Source organism: Aulostomus chinensis, chromosome 14, assembly GCF_037954235.1.
Source record: "Aulostomus chinensis isolate RoL2024-O1b breed Wild chromosome 14, RoL_Achi_v1.0, whole genome shotgun sequence".
Classification (NCBI taxonomy): domain Eukaryota; kingdom Metazoa; phylum Chordata; class Actinopteri; order Syngnathiformes; family Aulostomidae; genus Aulostomus; species Aulostomus chinensis.
In genome coordinates, this window is record NC_141333.1 from 8,845,845 (window position 1) to 8,865,630 (window position 19,786).

The window sequence follows — 19,786 nt, forward strand, 5'->3', positions numbered from 1 at the left end:
CATCTCTCCCACAACCATCAAACAAACTCAAAATGACCAGTAATGTATCCTTAAAACATTTATTTTTGTAATAATTTGTCTTTTTTTTCTTTTTGCATAAGTGCAAAATGCACCCAAAACAGCCACCTGAGGGAAGTCTACATCTTTAAATAAAAAAAACAAGCAAAGTGTACATTTATAGTACAAAATTCTCTTTTTAAAAAATTGCACAGTTTGTGTATAATATATATATATATATTCATAATCTCCATTTTAAACAAACTTGAAAGGCTCAGAAAGTAAACAAAATTCATCAAATAAAAAATAAAAACATTTTTTCCCTAGAATTTAAAGCTGAGGAAACTTGAAACCCTGTTTTCATTTGTGTCCACCATAAATATACATATTTATATGCAAGTCTCTTTCCATATAGTCTCTGTGCTAGTGTTTGAGCAGACAATCAAAATTATTGCGAAGTAGTTTAGTTCTACTATAAAACATGGTTTGAGGGGTGGGGGATAAAAGCTTCTCTCTGCTGAATGTTCCTTAATTTATGCAAACCAAAAACAAACCTGGGTTGTTTTGTTTTGTTTTTTTTACACCCCTCTGATTTTACTAGAGTCCCTGCTTTCATAAAAGTTACTGCTTCACAAACTGTGTGCATTCAACATTCCCGTAGAACAATCCAGAATTCCAGTTTTGCTTTTTAGCAAGAACACGCATTTCCCTGACTCTTTTTTTTTTTTTTTTGATTGTTTTTGTTTTAACTTTACACAGCAGCCCTGCCCTAAAGTAGCAGTCAGCGTCGATATGGGTGGAAGCCCTGTACGTTGTGGTTCTGCCCTCTGCCAAATGCGGTGGCAGCAGGCTGTGGGGCGGCCGTGGGCTGTGCTGTCGGTGCCCCATATGAGGCTGTCGGCTGGCTGGGGTCTGCGAAGCTATGGCCAAACGCAGTCAGGTCCTGACTATACCCTGAGGTGGATGACAGAGACGCAAGGGAGAGAAGGAGGGTTTAGTCTCAGATTGAACAAAACGTGTTAGGGAAGAAGTCTTATTCTTTAATGTATCAAAAGAAGTAATATGGATTACTTTCTTTAAACTCGCAATTTTGGTGTAAAAATCCACCCCATCCTCATACTGTTACACTGATCCGATGTCTGATGGAAGTGCTACAACATCACATCAAAATAATGGCAATCATCATTTAACTACAATTTCATGTGTATGTCATAAAATGTACTTTACACCCAAGATCTTTTTTTGAATTTTTATCTGCTTGATGACACAAAGATTTGATAGGTGTAACAGTATGTTCCCCTAAACATTTTGGAAAATGTGGACAAGATCTCTTTAAACAGGAATACTTTTTTCCCATTCATGGATTTCCCTGTGGAAGTGTTTGATGTTAAGAGATTAACATATAACACAAAAAAGTGAGGTGACCAAAGGAAATGAAAATCTGCAAATTATCAGCAGCTAATTTTAAACAGTATTTAAGGGTTTAAGGGTGGATTTTTTTCCCCTCCACATTAAAATACTGAATTCGCCCAATGAGCCCCTAAGTGCTGAAAATGATTATGTAACCACATTAAAAAAAAAAAAAAACAGAGACAACAATGGAACTTTGTATAAATATATTTTTTTTAAATGTCAGACAGAATTAATTGAGAAAAGAATTTATCAGTTTATTCGTTCTCTTCAACGATGAGTGCAAAGTGCACAATGTTCATCTATTTAGACACTGGATGGCAACGTCTCCCTGAGAAAAGTCAAAGGAGTGACACCCGGGAATGGAAGCTGATCGGCTCAAAAATGACAAGTCAAAACCAAAATCAAGCAACCACTGATCCTGCCAAAGTGTCTTAAATATTGAAAAATGTACCCAACTCAAAAGTTTCAGATTGTCAGAGATAAAAAGAGGCAAACACATGAACAAGAAACAAAGAAAAAAAAGAATGAAAGAAAATAAGAAAGGAAAGCAAGAAAGAAAGAACAAAAAAGACATTTCTTAAGTGGTGCTTAAAGATCAGAACAAAAATAAGGATATGATTTCTGATGAAAAGAGAGAAGTCCAAACAGGACCACCAGACAGAAGAGTCAGAGAAATCGTGTCCTTCTTTAAATCTTCTTTTGTTGCTCATCTCTGTAGCTATAATGTGGAGACAGTACATGGGGAAAAAACAATGGGTGAATGGACTGCTAATGCATAGAGACAACTGAACCATGAACACGTTTTCTGACAATTAGATCATCCTTTAATAATCAGCAAAGCAATGCAGACAGAGACAAAAAAGGAGGGCATGGTTTGTCTTGGTATAGTAAAGCTACAGCCACTGAAGGAGGACATGCTCAATGCCAAATTTCAAATCAAATTTCTTTCAAATCCACTCAGCCAAGAGACAGACTATAGCTGTGTTTTACTATACAAGAATACACACAGTAATTTGTATGTACATGCAAAATGTACATGCAAAATACTAAACAAAAAGCAAAGGAGGCAAAGAACCAGGTTGGAGCTCAATAAACACTATAGAACTGAACATATGCTACTTTTGTGGTTTGAGAAGACGATGCTGGCACCTACCTGCACTATATCCTCCCTGCTCATCCTGACCATAACTGTGAGAAGGACGCGTTGGTCCGTAGGCAGAGGGGTCCTGAGGGTAGTTACCCAAGCCTATCAGGGAGATGAGGAGACCAGGTTGACTGAACCCAGATACTGCTGGCCGACTACTTTGCATAATCCTCCCAGCTAAGCTAACAGACTCTACTCATCTACTGCGTCTGCACTATGCTTGGTGAGACATCACCGATCAGCTTCATCTGGAAGTCAAAACAAAATAGAGTGTGAGTATGTCTGCTATCTGCTAGCCCGCCTGCCTAATTTGTCATGCCAGCCTGGTCTCTGGAAATTTTATGAAGTGTGCATGATAAACTGAGGATGCAAGAGATAATGAGTGAGAAATCTGCTTCCACATCATGAAAATATCACCATGAGAAAGCAACGCAGGAATCAGCCTGGTATTTAGGCAGCGTGCTATGGCAGTGAGGCTGCTTTATCTCCTTAAATGTACATTTTAAAAACTCCCAACCTTAATTGATGACATCAGAGCTTTTACAGATTGCATTCTGCAATACTGATGTAGTATGCTTCACATCACCGTGAAAGTGAGGAAAGGCTAAAGCCAAAGAACACCATAAGCTTCATTACTTATTCTGCAAGCAGCCATTATTTTCCACTAAGTTCTACAAGTTGTGAGAATTAACTTGAAACTTTTTTCAAGATAAGTACTGTGCCTCATAGCTCCATTAAAAGGTATCTTACTGTTGCTTACACTTCAGTCATAAACTAGCCATTTTCTAAAATTAGGGTTATTTACTTCTCTGAGCAGCATAACTCAATACAGGCTAAGAAAAATATTCATCTGCCTATTTTTATCAAACACTGGTGAACTATATGGATGGAAGGAATACAACAAAAAATGGACATAACTCAAGGGGAAATGTAAAGTCTGCCAAAAAAGGAAACTTTTTAGCAGTAACTTCTGTGGGTATCACATGGGTCTTTGAGAATGTCCAGAAAGTACAGAGATGCTGCCCCTCAGCAGGCCAATTCGATGAGCTTTTAGGAAGAGGCTTATAAGAGAAATTGCAAAAATGGTAAAAGGTTTGTGTGAATCGTGCTAAAATTGTGGAATCCAATATTGAGAAATAGAGCAGGGAAGAGGTATAACAGGACCTTGTCGAAGCAAATACCAATGGTCTTAAGTACACAACACCACTGGTTTGTTTCTCACTCTAAACAAATTATTTTCAATTGCCCAACTAGCCAAACTTAACCAAAACCAAAATTACCTAATTTTGCTAGCCTCATCATTTGCTGATTAGGCAGATCCACTGCTGCTGTTGTCACAAAAACTTTAATGATGGAAGTGTGTGAACTTCCCATTATTTGTGGTCAAAAACCCACCCCAATATTACCAGCATTTATGAACTTCACAAAAACTTAATGATTTCTTGACTGACAGCCTGAACTGCCAGCAAACACTGAAGGCAAAAAGCTGGATGGAGGATAAGCACAAGCAGGAAACACTGAACATGATGAGCACCTGTCATGGCTGACAGCAACCACATGTTTGAGGTGACTGTGAGCCACAAAGGCTACCGGCCAACCAAAAATAAATAAATAATCATAGCTTCTTCATAAATATTTCACCCTCTTCTGACAATGTGCTCTTTTTTTTATTTTTTAAAAATCTGAACATTGAAAGAAAAGCTTGTTTGTTTACAGTACATGATCAGTTTTCATAATATTTCTGTCTTCTGGTTTCAGAATTGAAACCAACAGCCTGAATTTGGCCCTCCATGTGATCTCAAAGTCTTACTTCTGTACAGGCATACAATACGTCACTGGAAATCCCCTGCGACCATGATGCATTACACAATTTTAAGACACATTGGTTTCATATTTTAACTAAAGTGACTTTATAAATGTCCCTATATGCTAAGAGAAATTTGGTATCGAGCTCAACAGCTCAGTAGAAACCCAAGAACATTGACTATCCAGGCCCAACAGAGCTGTAACACTAGACTGGACTGTCCAGCTACTATCTTCCAGAAAGTAAAAAAATATACATCTAAGACACAAAAATGTCTTTTGCCCAGGATTCCAACTAAAAACTGTATTTGTTTAAAAGAGAGACAAATTTCATACTTTACTGACAAGCATGCAAAGCTATGAAAATTGATGGACATCTTGAAAAATTTTGATAGGTAGCTTGGCAGGTAGGACACACCTTTTTCAGAATTAAGGTTTCATGAGCATATCATTGCCATGCTGTTGCTCTTTCATAGCAACATGGCCAAGACCAGGAAAAGAAGCCAGCAAAGTCATCAACAAGAAGGAAAGGAGAGGATGTAGGGGGTAGTAATTAAAGGGAAGGAATATCTGAACCAAGTCGGATGTCTGGTGCAGTAGATGAGTAAAAGGTTGCACTTCCTTCAGAAAATAAAGAAATAAAAAATGCAAAACAAAAACATTGCAAGGCAGGATGATCTAATTAAAACCTACCAAGACCTACCAATCTTTTTACCAATCCACATTCCTGCTGGAAAAACTTGACAGAAATGACAGCGGAAGACTCCTGATATGGTTGAACTTCTGCAGCATCTTCATGGCAGAGCCAGGAGTGTTCATGTATGCACGAAGCATGTATGCATGTGTAGCTGCTCAAGCTAAATGGTACCAAGAGCAAGCTCCTGATTGTTTAAGGATTGAAGTTACACACTTACATGAGCTGAAGTTGAACCCAACATAATATCCAGTGATATGGGCAGGGCCAAAAGAATAATGAATCAAAAAAATAAAAAAGGGAGAGATAAGGGCAGCAAACTGGCTGATGCACAATGCTTTCTTACCATACTGGCTATAAGGGAAGTCTGGCTGTCCAGTGGGAGCTTTGCTCAAGTCCTGAGTTGGTGTGGTGGCGGGTGCAAAGCCCAGAGGTGCAGTTCCTGGAGTGGTGGGTGGAGGAGGAACCTGTTGAACATACTGGTCTGCTTGGGGTGTGCCAAAACTGTACCCTGTTGGAGAATAACAAGATCATTTTTTATTTTTTGAACAATAAATTAGACACCATAAAACCCTTAAATTTAGTGGTCTCTCTGGAGCCTTGAACAGCAAACCCCAGACAGCGTTTCCGCTATATTCAGCATGGCTAAATTCTTGCAAACTCTGCTTTTGAACTGAACAGATTTAAGTCGCGATAAGAAACAATTCATTTGCCGATACACTGTGCACAAATTCTTTTCACTGGAGATGTGTCACAAGCACAGCCAACACATTTTCACCTCTGTAGCTGTAGGACACAACCTGTCAGGTTCCTACTTTCATCAACAGATGGGAGAATGCCACTGCGTCTGCTCCACTGAATTATCTTTAGATCTTTCTCCAGTTTAAGGATGAGCAACATGAGCAGTGACACAACAGACATTACTCACAGAGTCACAACCACCAAATTAACAACAGCACAAGTAGCATTTTCTCCTCAGGCAGTAAAAGCAAGAGACTACAGTCGAGGTATAACCCCCCAAAACAAACAAACAAACACACACACACACACACACACACACACACACACACACACACACACACACTGGTTTACAGTGCATGTATACACAGGTTATTAAGGTAGAAGCATATAGGAAGGATTTCAAACTGAAAGTGATACTCTAGTAAACATGATTTCACATTAATTTAGTCAATCAGTCGATAAAGATGAAAAAAAATACTACCGGTAAAAGGAATAAACATTGAACAAAATAAAATGTATCATAATCAAATATAATTACTCAAACTATACTTCAGATAAAACTGAGTCTTCATCATTAAAAATATCAGGACAGTCTGAAGTTGTGATGAATCATTCAGGTTTCCTTTCTACTTCTTATACTAATATTTTGTTCACCATGCAGAATCAATTTCATATGAACACAAATGCCAGTTTAAATGACTGAAATAATCCATCCCACCGCAGTTATCAGGATATTGTGTAGCATTGCTGGCTGTCTGTAAGTCACACTGGTCACCTCTGATAAGGTAGAGGATCCTCCCTGACCGCAAAAACAGAAAAACTATCTGGAAAACTGACATAGATTACATGTTTACATATTTTACTCTAAGAAAAGTTCTGAAGAACTCCAACAACAAAGAGGTAGAATTGGCACACTTGTGCCCTAGCTTTTTTTTTGTTTTTTTGGTAGCAGTCTGAACCAAATATAACATGTTTCTCCTTATAATGTGTTAGCATGACTGACCAAACTGAGGTGCTGTGCTGTAGCCCTGTTGAGCGTAGCCCTGAGGTGCAGCGAAACTGCCCGCTGGGGTTGTGACGAGGAATGCACTGAAAGGTGACGGAGGCTGTGTTGGGGTTCCCCGGCCTGCTGATAACGGAGGTCCATAACCACCTGATTAAACACAAAAGAGGATGTTTTATGAATGGCTGAGTATGAATATCTGCATCTTTCACATTCATTTATCCCTGACATGAAATCAAGAGAAAAAAAGGAGTAAGTCCGCCAGATATGCGTACTGTATAGTCATTACATCAGCTCAAATAGATCATGGTGTTAGTTAACAGCACTATAGCAGAAATTATGTTTTTTTTTAAAACAAAAAGAAATGCTGCGCCGGGGGATTTATAATATGAAACCTAGCATGACCACGAGCAGAGGGAGGCCAGAATCCAGTCCAGGCTGCCATCTGTTTCTATCAGCAAATAATCAGCAGCATCATCATCAGCCATTATGAAGCGGTGATAACACAACTGTTAACAGTTATCCACCTATTAGCCACACAGGGTGCCAGCTCATTTCTGTTGTCAAGAGAAGCACCTGACCACATCACAATGACACAAATCAATAAATGCCCAGTCCACAAAAAAAGAGTAATGTTTTAATGTGAGGAAAAAGATTATTACTGTATGTGTCGTCCAATAGACGTTGAAACCTTACCTATGGGTTGGCCAGTAGTTGACACCCACACTCCTTCATGAAAAGGGGGAAAAAAAATAGTTTAGCTATAGATGTAAAAATTTTTACTGAATGGAGTTTGGCATTTAACAGAGCATACAGTGACCTACGCATACAAGGGTAACACGGAGGATCAGAAACATTTTAACAGTTAATAGTTATACTCTGAACAGCGAGCCTCTCTTCACTCTGCTCTGGGATTTCTTCCCACTCACCCTGTGGCCCATACGGCTGTTGCCAGCCCTGAGCAGGCTGTGCTGTCCAACCATTAGCTGCACTCAAGATGCCTCTGGGCGCCCACTGGCCAGGGCCAAGCTGGCCAGGAGCTTTGTTGTCACGAGGTTCAGCCTTCTTTACTTCCACCTGGACAAAGGACAAGGAGGACACATTTGGCAACACCAGTATACATATGGTCCATGAAGTCCCTCACCTAAGCAGACCTGTCCTACCACTAATATTTAATTTCAACAATTTGGGCCAGGTTGAAATGTTTTGCTACATGTTTATTAGAATAATGTGGGGCAACTATTTACATGTAAATTACTGTGTAGCCAGGAGAGCTGTACGGCTATGTGTCTCAGGTACCAATAACCAAATGGGAATTTGACATTTCACTGCAGGCAGTAAATAATGTAAATGATTTTAGAATAAGGCAGGGTCTCTGACAATGTACCTGAGAAACATAGAATTATTTTTCATTGAATGACTTGGCCTATATATGATGTAGACATCTAATGGAAAGTCATGACTTACCTTTCTCCAGCTAACGCTTACAAAGAATCTCATTTTTATTTTATTTGGAATAAGTTTTAAGGGGGAAATGGATGTAGAGAGAAATTTGTATCTCAGTTCTAACAGAATATAAGGTAAACATGCAGACAGAACAAATAAACATTTTTTTTTAGTTCATATAAAACTGAATCTTCATACTGTGTCAAAAGTGACAAACATTTTTCAACTAAGTTCACTCTGATATAAATCACCAAATTGATTGCTGCAGGAGGACACTTTGTCTTGCAATCAAACTCAAATACGAGAATGACCTCCAAGACTTGATTTTATATTGAATACATGCGCCCTAAAAACAAATAGCAGCAACCTATTCCTTTTTTTTTTTTCATATCCACTATTGAAACATTTAATGGCTTACCAGAGATCAATTTAGAACGTCAATAACAAAAGTTTCTTCAGTGTGACAAACCAAAGTAAACAGTTAAGCAGAGCAGAAAAACAGGATGAGACTATGGGGGAGCCGACCAGAAATAGACTGAGGGGTTGAGTTATTGGGGTCACCTTGCAGGAGGAAAATGGATCGCGAATTCACCCTGCTTTAAGGTGTTGCTACCTCCCCCAGCCTCCCCTCTTCTTTCTCTGTCGACCTAATTACATGCACATGTTTCCGGCAGTGGCCTTGCCGCCGCCGGCAGCTACCTGAGCACTTTCTCCCGTGGGCATCACAGCTATGCGTGATGGATACCATGACTTCTTTACAGTCCCTAACAGCAGAACTGGGATTTGTTCCACAGTTTGATGTGCTCCAATTTCTAATTTTGTAACTCATATCTCCCAGGCTCCCTCAAGTCCCAGTGTAAGGTAATGTCAAGTCAAGAACAATGGATTAAGTTGAGCCTTGATTCCTGCCGAAAACCAGGGCAAAGTCAAGGGGGGTGCATACAACTAGACGCTACACAGGTTGGGCTGATTCATTCACGGATGGGATTCAACTATGTTATTAGTCTAAATGACACTTTAATGAAGATGTCCTGTGTGTTTAATCTGAACAGTTGAATAATTTGTAGGAGGAAAACAAACGTATTCTAAAAAGCAGTCAATGAATGTTTTTTGGTAATTTCACATATATATATATATATACATAAAATCTTATTGTAATTATTTGGACATTTTTATTTAAAAAATGTTCCATTAATGGTCGGTTGTGACATTAAAAAATTTGCAGTCTCTGTGATTTAGATGTGTCCCTTGTCCATATGTCGATGTGGATATCTTGATTTATTGTTCAGCCCTAGCCACTATGAATTAAGAGACAAAGAGTGTGCATAAAGTCAAAGCTCATCAAGGAAAAATAAAAATCAAAGAATGCACACACCATCAAATACTTAAGTTGTGCAGCTATGTGAAGATGAAACGGGAAATACAGTTTGGATAACACAAAATGACTTAGCGGGCTTAACTACTCTGTGTTTGATCATGTTCAAATCCTGGCTGTCTGTATTGAGGCCAGAAAGGACAGGGATTCCACTGGTATCTCCGAACAGTGGTTTTAAAAACTGCTAATTACAAAACGTTTCTACAGGGGAAAGGGCTGATGTGAATGAATAGAGCTTTAAACTGGCTTTTTAAATGGCAGCGTTCAGAGGGATCCTGACTACATCAGATACACACCAACTGGTATTTTTTGTTTGTTTTCATTCAGCTGAGGAGCCAGGTGGGCAGTGTTTGCCACATACTACATCACAATAGAAGCCAAAATGCCAGAAGGTTGGAAGGTGTGCTTTAATATTAAAGTGTAGTGAATTTATTATCATTTCCCGGATGGAAAGATTACCTGACACTATCTGAACTGACTTTGTGCAGTAAACCCCATCCATCTGCTACCCCCACTAAATTGAACAAACACTACAAAGTGGCATTCAAATATCATTGTGCAACTTGTGTCTCAGCAGCATTCTAGAGAGTCCTGTACTTGGTAATTACAGAACTGACAGACACAGTATGGAGACTCTTCAACTGAGGTCACTGAGTTGAGCTTTTTTTTTTTTTTTTTTTTTTTTTTAATTTCCAATAAAGAAAAGAAGACATGTTGACATGTAAGTGACCTGCCAACGAAATATCAAAAAACAAAAGAAACAGAACTGATTAGACCGATCCTTTAGGTGAATTATATTCAGTGAGATTTTAATGACAAATACAATTACATATGTATATACTGTAAATATACACTGGCTGGCCACTTCCTTAGGTACTCCTATATAATGCAATTCAATCAGCTCTGCCATTAATTCCACTTTTACAAAGCTTATTATTTTCAGTTCTGGCAGACACTGTCATTCAGGTAATAATTCTACTTCATATTTATTACTGAGATTGCAGAGGGTGGTGTTGTACTTGAGTGATATACCATGTTTGTAAAAAGGGTAGTGAAAATATAAAAACAAACTATTCTCAATGTAATGCAGTCAAGTTCAACACAACTGAAGCCTTCAAATCAATAATAAACATGTAGCTAAATTAAAACTCTAACAGTGTCAATCATCACTGACATATTTAAAGGCAGAGTTTATGAGAGAGCTGTTGTAAAGTATCTATATTTTATGTTATCAAGAGGCCATTTAGTGTATTTATCTTTTATTAAAATTAATTTAAGAATTTCAAGCACCATAAAAGGAAATTTGTTTAAGTCCAATTGATTGCAATAAGCACACCCTAAAGGAGTGGTCAAATGAAACAAAGCCTTGGGCGACAATCGACACTGTAATATAACAGCAAAAATGAAGAAGTCCAAATGCATGGAGAATAAAAATTTAAGTCTGATGCCTGATTGTTTTGATGTTAAAAGACAAATTTGTATTGTGTGATGCCACACTGAAAGAAGCACTTCTAATAAGCTAGCAACAAAAAAAAAAGCATGATGGCACAAATTCTCGCTCTGTTGCCCAAGCCTCTGTTTGATCTAAAGGGTAAAATAAAACTACAACTACACACTTTTTTGCCCATGATGTCGTGAAAATGCATGTTGACAGCCTGGTCCACTGATTGTTCGGCCTCGAAAGTAATAAATCCAAAACCTAGCCAACGACCAAGAGTGAATCAAGGTAGCAGGGGGGTTGTGACAACACAAGATGAAGAACAGTATTGGGCTTCAGCAGAGTGAGGATCCATCAAGACTGAGCAAGAGGCTCCTGGGGTTCGGATGATGTCGCAGACTTGCAGAACAACACAAATCCAAGACTTAAGCCTGGGGGATTGAAGGAAACTTTTCTCTTTACTGTGCAGTGAAATATTTCAAGAAGGTAATAATACAGGGTGCATAACTATTAAACATATAGAATGACAGGTGAAGCATTTGATTGAATGTGAAATGATGCATAAAAAGGTCAGTTAAATCCATCTTCCTTCCTCTAAGAAGACGAACACGTAGCTTCTAAGAAATGCCAATTGAACCAATACTACATGGTGTTACTTCATGCTGTTTCATCCAAACCCCACCTTGATCTGTCCCTTGGTATATTGCTGTGGAGCACACACTCGCAGCAGCCATTGTTAATGCATCACAAAAATATGGAGAAACACAAACTGTAGAATGCCTAAAGCTTTCTCCAAGCTTTCCCAAATTAAGTGTTTTACTTTTGAGTCAGCCAGGATAAGCCTAAAATGGACAATTAAAATATTGCTTATGGTAACACAAAGATATAGGCCAGAACTGGTTTCCCAAAGTCACATGTAGCTGATTTTACTCAAGAGTTTTCATGGGGAATATACAAAGTTCATCAACAAGTATGCTAAATCCAAAGCTCAGAACTATTTGGTCCAACATTTCATTCTCGTTGAATTCTCTGTAAACTACTTCATCTGCAGTGATCTACTTTCAATTTGATTAGCGTTTCACTATGGCAGAACTGGGTTGTGTGCACATCTCTGCTGGGGGACCTAACCTGAATCCAATTAAACGTCCTACGAGACAACTGAGATTTTAGAGACCTCTCGTGCCATGCCAAGGATTCCCCAGTCTCATGGTCTATTGCTATTAATAACATCTGTCAATGACCCGTCCCTAATCTAAATTTAAAAACAAGTTGGCACATGTGATATGACACTGGTGACATGGCACCGGTGACATGCCTTAGTTATGCGAAAGTTGAAAATTTAAAACTTGGTGCTCTTGATGAGTGATTGATGAAACTGACGTGATCTTAAAAATGTTAGCTGAAAAGAAAACATACTGTGACCATTCAGGCCACTTAGCACAGAACCCAACCAAAAGTTATCTACATCAGCCACGAAATGAATAAGTAATTTTACTGATGAATCTTTACAAAAATATGAATGAGTCTCAATCGGTTTACTGTTATCTACCAAAAACAAGGCGAATGCCGTTGTAGACTATTTGCTGTTAAATTATGGTAACCTGGAGGCAAACAGAAACCTTCAGCCTAGTTCCGAATACGATGCAACTTTGTGTACACCTCATCTGATCAAGTCAAAAATTTGGATATTCTTAAACTTTGGCCTGTACCTCTGTGGTACCAGTCAATGCACAGTAACCTAAAGGAGAAAAGACAAATCTTAAGAGACACAGTTAATCACATTCAAACCATTCACAAGGAGAAGGGGGACAGAAGAAAGAAAAATAGAAAGGGCTTACTTACAAAATACTTAACTTTCTACATACGGGAAAACACACTATGCCATTTAAGATGTATCAAATAGGACTAAAATTAAGGTAAAGTAAACTTATTCCAATGCTGAACATCTAATAGTACTAATAAAAGAAATCTGTTCATATCATTAAATATGTTGTGGCTGTTACTGGTGCATTACATCATGTTAAATTCCAATGACAAACTATTCTGGGTTTCTCCCAACAGAGAATGATAGGAGTTTTGAAGAAAGAGCACTGACAGAACCATGTTTTGGGTCAGTGTCCGCTGCATCGTTGCAATGTAGGACAAACGTAGATGAAACAGCTGTGACTGTAGCTCAGCAGGCAGCCTGACACCATCGCTGCCAGTGGCACGGGTCTGATTCCCAGTGAGGCCATTCATGCTCCAAGTGTCAGTACATGTATGAAAGATTTACGACTTAACTGGGCAAACTCCTCTGGGATATCAAAACCTGTTATTTCTACTGACAGGAAGTAAGTTGGAAAGACTTTTGAAGTGGCACAGAACGTGCAACATGTTCAAAATAATTCCATTGTTCTTGTGACACCATTATATTCTACCACCTTCAGCGTTTGGGCAGAAACCAGCTTCTTTGAAGGACAAATCCACCCTTTGATACTCAGACTGCTCTCAATATGCCAGTTGCATGTTGTGATAAAGTGCTGTGTTTTTTTGGAGCACCTACTTTCCTCCAGCCTGTCCCCTTTCAGTTAAAGATTTCCTTTGCTTCCCAGAAAAACTTCTAACAACTTTTCAATTAACTCCATAAACTTCTTGCATTTGATGATGTCTTTCTTTTTAGAAAATGTCAAGGAGAGAGAAAAAAAAAACTAAAGGATTCCTTAAAACATCAGCCGCACTACAGCATTCCTAGGAATTTAGGCTTCTGTGGGAATAAATTTTACAGCAAAAACAAAAAGTACTTTTCAGTTTGATGATTTATTTTTACGTTTTTGAGCAAATACACCAAAAATTCAATTTACTGCTGCTTGTCAAACAAGCCATTTGCAAATGTAGATCAAAGAATTTGTGGAAAAAATGACTGCAACAAATAATTCTAATTTGCAGCCCTTCTTCTAATCAGTGTGTAGATATTTATATGTGGTCTTTTTTCATTTACCTATAGAAGCAAATAGAAAATTTAAATCAAATAACAGCTAATATAACATCATATTGTAGTTGTGAGTGTAGTGGTGTATTTGTTGTTTCTTCGGTTAATAAATTAAAAGCTGGGTGAGTTAAAACTAGTAATTACATCTACGCACACAAATCCGAATGGATTAACAATCAGACATTTATCAAACAAATATTTCTGAGTCAGAGATTTATAAATATTCATGATCATTCAATCACATGATAACCACTTAAATTGAAGTTCTGATATCACATATTTCAGATTTCAAATTTCATTCTGCATTTCATGAAAGTTTAATTTCAAAATGCTTTTATTGTATTTTGTCATATCTTCATGATAACAATGAGGTGAAAATTAAAAATGTAAATATTCGGACAACAGTACTTAAACTGAAACTAACATCTAAGGCTGAATTGATTTTTTTTTTTTCTCTTTGGGCCAGAATAGTTTGTCATGAGATTTAAGATGCTAAGGTATGGAGAGGGAGAGAAAAAACGGGATCAGCTTTTACCTCGGGGCCTCTGCTTCTCCGCATCATAGATCATTACCACCTCTGTGACCTTGAATGGGACAAAGGAAACAGTGACTCCATTTAGAAATCCAGACAAGGTCCATTCTTATTCCATTCAAATATTGTGCCTCAATTTGGACAAATGGTCTTTTTTTTCCCCCCCAAACCAAGAAATTTCCATTTTTCCAGTCATAATTTCAATGTGAAGTGATTATGCACTTGACGATACTCACCACTCCAAACCTATTGAAATAGTCCCTGAGTTCAGGCTCGCCGCAGTTATGGGGGATTCCACCTACAAATATCTTCTTTGATTTATTGCTATCGGCTTTGCTGCCCTTCTGAAAGAAAACAGGGAGTGTATGGATTTCAATGTCTGTTAAAGGATCATTCTGGGAAGGGGCCAGTTAGCCATCATCTATTCAGACAGTGCAGAAGAAATTAGGTTCTCTTCTTGCCCTGGGGTATAATTCTTAACATGTCATGTCAATGCAAACACTAGTCTCCACAGATCAGGGAACACGGCTTCCTCTACTCACCCTCTTCACAATCATCAGCACTGCACTCAAACTGTAAAGGCTAGAGGCTGCTCACTACAACAATTTCAATAAATACATCTTCTGGTTTGTTAGTACAACGTTCAGTACCAGCTACAAAACCTGAAGTCAGTGAAAGAGGCTCAAATAGCAGGCAAAGGACACCATTTATGAAGGCTTCTGTAATGCAGCTAGTGCTTAAACCACTTATGTTTTACTAACAGTCAAGTAAAAGAGGTTTGCTTAATCTTCAAAAAAAAAAAAAAGCTGTTAGAAATAAAAAAATGCATATATTTTATTTTCTCATTATTAACTTTATTCACTTGGGCCTATAACTTTTTTTATGCTTCATCTGAGAAAATATGATCCTAACGTGTCAAACTCAGACCAGTTTAAGGCGTGTATGAGATCTGCTGGTAATGTTGCAAACCTTTGGTCGCAATTACTGGACGCAGTTCAACACAAGTCAGATTTTTAAATATTTCTGTAAATTGTCAAAACCCATAACTAATTTCTTTCTTTCCAAAGCAAGAAGCTTATATGATTAAAACAACTGCATTCCGTAAAAAAAAAAAAAAAACTTTTTGGTTTCTTTTCAAACTTTTTTTCAAGGGGGGAGGGGTCTGATGCCCTAAATCTTACCCCTGCAGAAACACCTATCCTAGCCTCCCCAGAAGAAATCAGATTCCTCTTACCCAGCCCTCCTTAGTTCGAGACTTTTCAGGTTGCATTCCTCTGGGAGTACATGGCTTCGGGTCAATCTGACAGAGACACAACATTCGTTCATCTTTACTAAATCAAATATATTGGCTTGCTTCACACAACAGAGAAGAACGTATTCCAACCAAACCAAAATTACAAGACGAATAAATTGTATCACAAAGAGCAAACTGTAAAGCGGAAAACTAGACAACTGCAGTTTCATTTTCAGCCATATCAGAAATCCAACATGAACTGTCAGTTTCACTCATTTGACTTTGAACAGGTAAGTCTTGTTAGGCAAACAAATGTAAGTTCGCAAAATGTATCATCTGTACTATTGGCTGCAGGCAGGTACAACCCACAGCAAAACTGCAATTCACCTGAATTAATGACTGTGGATGAAGAAATACAAGATGAGGTTATTTCGCATTGCTCACTCAAAAGGAAGACAGATTGCTGATGTTACTATCTGGTCCTTTGATTAAACATACTCACATTTCTTCCATCAAGATTATGAGGCTTTGTCTCCAGCACTGTCCGTACACAATTGGGGTCTTTGAATTTGACAAAGCCAAAGCCTCGCGACTGATTTGTAGTTTTGTCCTTCATGATGACACAATCTACTACTTCCCCATATTGTGAAAAGTAGTTTCTCAGGGTTTCTGAGAAAATAAAAAGAAGAGATACCAGTGAAGCTTTGCAATAATAAGCACAGAAATGGGAGATTATAATCAAATATATGACTCAGCCTTGTTTGCCTCAAGAACACAAAGTGTAGTCATAGGACTCATGCTTTCAATATAATCAATGATGCCATGAAAATAACTTTGGCATTTAAACTTGTACTAAATGTGTAACTGCGACCAAAAACAAGTAAGGAAAGAAAAAGCAAAACTCCTTACAAGGACAGAGGTAACAGGATGCTCAGGTCATTTAGTGCAGTTGATTTCGTGTTACTGCAGGAAAAAAACAGTGTAGCCACACTCAAGTCACATAGACACTCCTAAAGCAAACAAAGCACTGACCCGCTGTCATCTTACATAGTGCCAAATGTACACCAAATACTAAAACGCCTGCACACGCCCATTGAGGCAAAGCATGCAAGTTCTAACAAATGAGGACTCACTTTGTGGAGCGTTACCGTAATTGCTTTTCTCATAGCTGGGAAGCCCTGGGGCATCGCCAGGGAAACAAGCTCAGAGTTACACAGCACAGTGGTTCTGATCTGTGTGTTAACAGTGCTGTTAACACACAGGCAAGTCTGAATACACACAGTGGTCAACCAAGCAAGAGCCAATAAAGGGCTGTAGACAAGCTAGACCATCTCTGGCAGGTCAAAATTAGAGGAGGGTGTATAAGTAGACTCGATATATTTCATTTAATCAACAGTGTTTTCAGTCTGTGACATCAGAAATGAGGATAGGATAAAGGATAAAGTATGAGAATGGCATATTCCAAAGACACTACAACCACCAGCGGTAGCCTGTAAGACATCCAGGAACATGGATACACTGCTGGAATGAAGTATTCCACAGTGACTCTGTTCTATCCAAAATATGTCATGTTAACATGAAAGGTGTAACTATTAATTGATTGCAATAACCACAAGGCAAATCCTGATAAACGAACGTGATACATAAACATCAGTGAGCATGTGGGGCATCTGTTCAAACTTAATTATATTAAAGTCTTGTAAATCACATTGCTTTACTCGCTTGTTTAGTGAACATGGCGATACAGTAAGTTTACTCAGAGCAACTGTACAATTACACTTTTTTTTTTAAATCCAACTGCTTATACCTACTGTATATGATATCACAAGTACTAACAAAATGTTATAAGTATATTTTATAAATGCAATTGATTGTGTGAAATTGCGTTACATTATTTCATAATGACTGCACCCCAGCATTGCACCACATAACACTGCAGCCATCTTTAAGCTACATCACAAGGATACTGGCAAAATTAATCAGTGCAGGGCAACATTTTGATGTTAATTATGACTCACAAGCCTGGCTAATAGAAAGATAATGATTTATGATGTATAATAAAATGTACCATAACTATTTCACACTCTCAGTCACATCAACACAAAATATTTTCTGAAATAATGGTATTTTCAGGGTCACATGGCCAAATACTTAGAATTTTCCATTTATAGTAATCAAGCTTTTACCTGAGTGAAAAATAAAATTCACAAAAAAAACACATCTGGCCATCTCCCGTGCCAGACATCATATCTATCAATAACATGAATGGTCAGAGACCCTAACAAACAAATTTCTGTATGAACACACCATACCCTTTGCCATATTAACTCATAAGCAGAGGATGCAAATTATCAAGATGTTGCTTTAGCACCTCTCATCTGTAATTTGTATTTCACAGTAAAATAAAGACTTGATTTGACCCCCCCAGCAGGAGTCCCCCTAACACACAACCAGCCAGGTCCTCCAGTATGACAGCTAATTCATGCACTACATCAGTGACCCTGAAAAACACTGTCCCACTCATTTGCTACACTTTGTAAACAAAGCAGCAGCAGTACCTTAAAAAGGGATTTTAACTTACCTTGTGTGGTACTCCAGTCCAACCCACCCACAAAAAGTTTCCTGAAAAAAATTAAAAAAAAAAAAAAAAAAGTTTATAAACTGCAATCACTGTGACAGCCAGAGAAAGACAACAGCTGATTTAACAGTCAGCATCAAGAACCCATGCTGGTGCTACATGGGAGGAGGTACACACAGCTTAAGCAGAAAAAAATTAAGCATGTTGTACGTTCATGTCGTCTGTTCATTTAGTTTTTTTTAACAGAATACGACGGCCCCTTCAATAAATGTCTTTGTACCTCTTGCCACGTAAGTTAAGCTGTGAAAGAGGAGAAATATAGCATTTAGCCATCTAACTCAAAACTCATCTGATAAACTGACTGGAGCTGCAGCCATCGTGTTCTCCTAAATTCGGTCTCCCCCACTGTTACCGACAGCCGAGTATATTCCATTCAGAGCGGAGACGAGAAGTGAGCAGCTCCATGCATGCGGACCGGACCAGTGAACTCGGATGCTGGTTGACGTTGCATTACTAGAAGTTTAACGACAGTGTATGCACAACCACTATCAAGCCAAGTTCACCAAATGCACGCTGGCAGACACGTTTGCAATTAATGTTTTTGGTTGTGACAAAAGTGAAGGTTTACTGCGGTCAACGAGGATGCTCCATCCTCCAGCAGTGCCCGCTAAATGTCCTCGCGCTGGCGAAGTCAGAAGAGGAGACTTTCGCCTCGCTGGTAAACGTCAGATAAGCTAGCATGGAAGCTAACAGAAAACAACACTGAAACAAGTATCTACACTCCTTCACATTCCACCGTCAAGCCATGCAGCAACACTCCAGACCAGCACGGTTTATTCTGCCCTAGTCAACATCAGTAGCACCGGCTCGACTTTTATGACAAGTCTCACTTTTTGGCCGTCTTTCCTCAGGCTAGCGGTCTCGCTAACTTACTGGAGCTAACCTAGCTTGCTAGCTGACGTTAGCTGTCAGATCCCAGCTTGTCAAGAGAGCGCCGTGTGAGTTATAATGTCCTTTACGGGCGACTAAGTCCACGGTAGCGCTTTGTTAGACGGCTCTTACCCGACTTCATCTCCGACTAAGTTGTTGTTCATTTCTGAAGCTAAAGCGGGGGACTGTAGCAGTTATGACCGGCTTCTTGCTTCAGTGCTGCCCCTCTCAGACTGAGAGCGGAGGAAGGTCACTCCGCTTTTTGGTTCAAACTGTTCTGCGCAATGACGACGCTGCAGGGGGCAGCGGCCGTTAAAGGAACATTACACCCAATCACCTGCATGCTTTAAACCTCCTAGTATTTAGTTTTTAGTCTATTAATATTGCATAAGAATTTAAAAAAAAAAATCGTTTTAATAACATGAAAAATAATTGAAGGAACCTAAGGTGTATTAACCTCCCAATTTTAAGCATCCCTGCCAATATAATA

At 38.6% G+C, this 19,786-nt stretch overlaps 1 protein-coding gene across 4 annotated transcripts; it reads right to left on the minus strand.

Annotated features, from left to right (window-relative positions):
* Nucleotides 1-55: 55 nt before the first annotated feature.
* Nucleotides 56-19,563, minus strand: dazap1 (DAZ associated protein 1). Of its 4 annotated transcripts, none has more exons than XM_086223981.1 (13): nt 19,429-19,563; nt 18,370-18,410; nt 16,291-16,457; nt 15,789-15,854; nt 14,791-14,898; nt 14,558-14,606; nt 11,233-11,315; nt 7,725-7,872; nt 7,492-7,524; nt 6,796-6,945; nt 5,398-5,562; nt 2,564-2,656; nt 56-951 (listed from the first exon to the last, which is right to left on the minus strand). In XM_086223981.1, exons 1-13 carry the CDS (start codon nt 19,458-19,460, stop codon nt 779-781), a joined length of 1,308 nt encoding a protein of 435 aa, XP_086080107.1. In that variant the 5' UTR covers nt 19,461-19,563; the 3' UTR covers nt 56-778. The 4 variants fall into 4 exon arrangements, with proteins under 4 accessions (XP_086080107.1, XP_086080108.1, XP_086080106.1 ...); XM_086223980.1 differs by lacking the exon at nt 56-951 and adding an exon at nt 972-2,128 and having other exon boundaries at nt 14,791-14,895; XM_086223979.1 differs by lacking the exon at nt 56-951 and adding an exon at nt 972-2,128.
* Between the last annotated feature and the right edge of the window lie 223 nt (nt 19,564-19,786).

What these genes read in the sequence shown, in the direction of transcription:
- dazap1 (XM_086223979.1), bottom strand. Translation starts at nt 19,460, where the DNA reads ATGAACAACAACTTAGTCGGAGATGAAGTCGG. An exon ending in TTAGTCGGAGATGAAGTCGG is followed by an intron (nt 18,411 to 19,428) that starts GTAAGAGCCGTC and finishes AATTTTTTTCAG; the next exon opens with GAAACTTTTTGTGGGTGGGT. An exon ending in GGACTGGAGTACCACACAAG is followed by an intron (nt 16,458 to 18,369) that starts GTAAGTTAAAAT and finishes TTATTTTCTCAG; the next exon opens with AAACCCTGAGAAACTACTTT.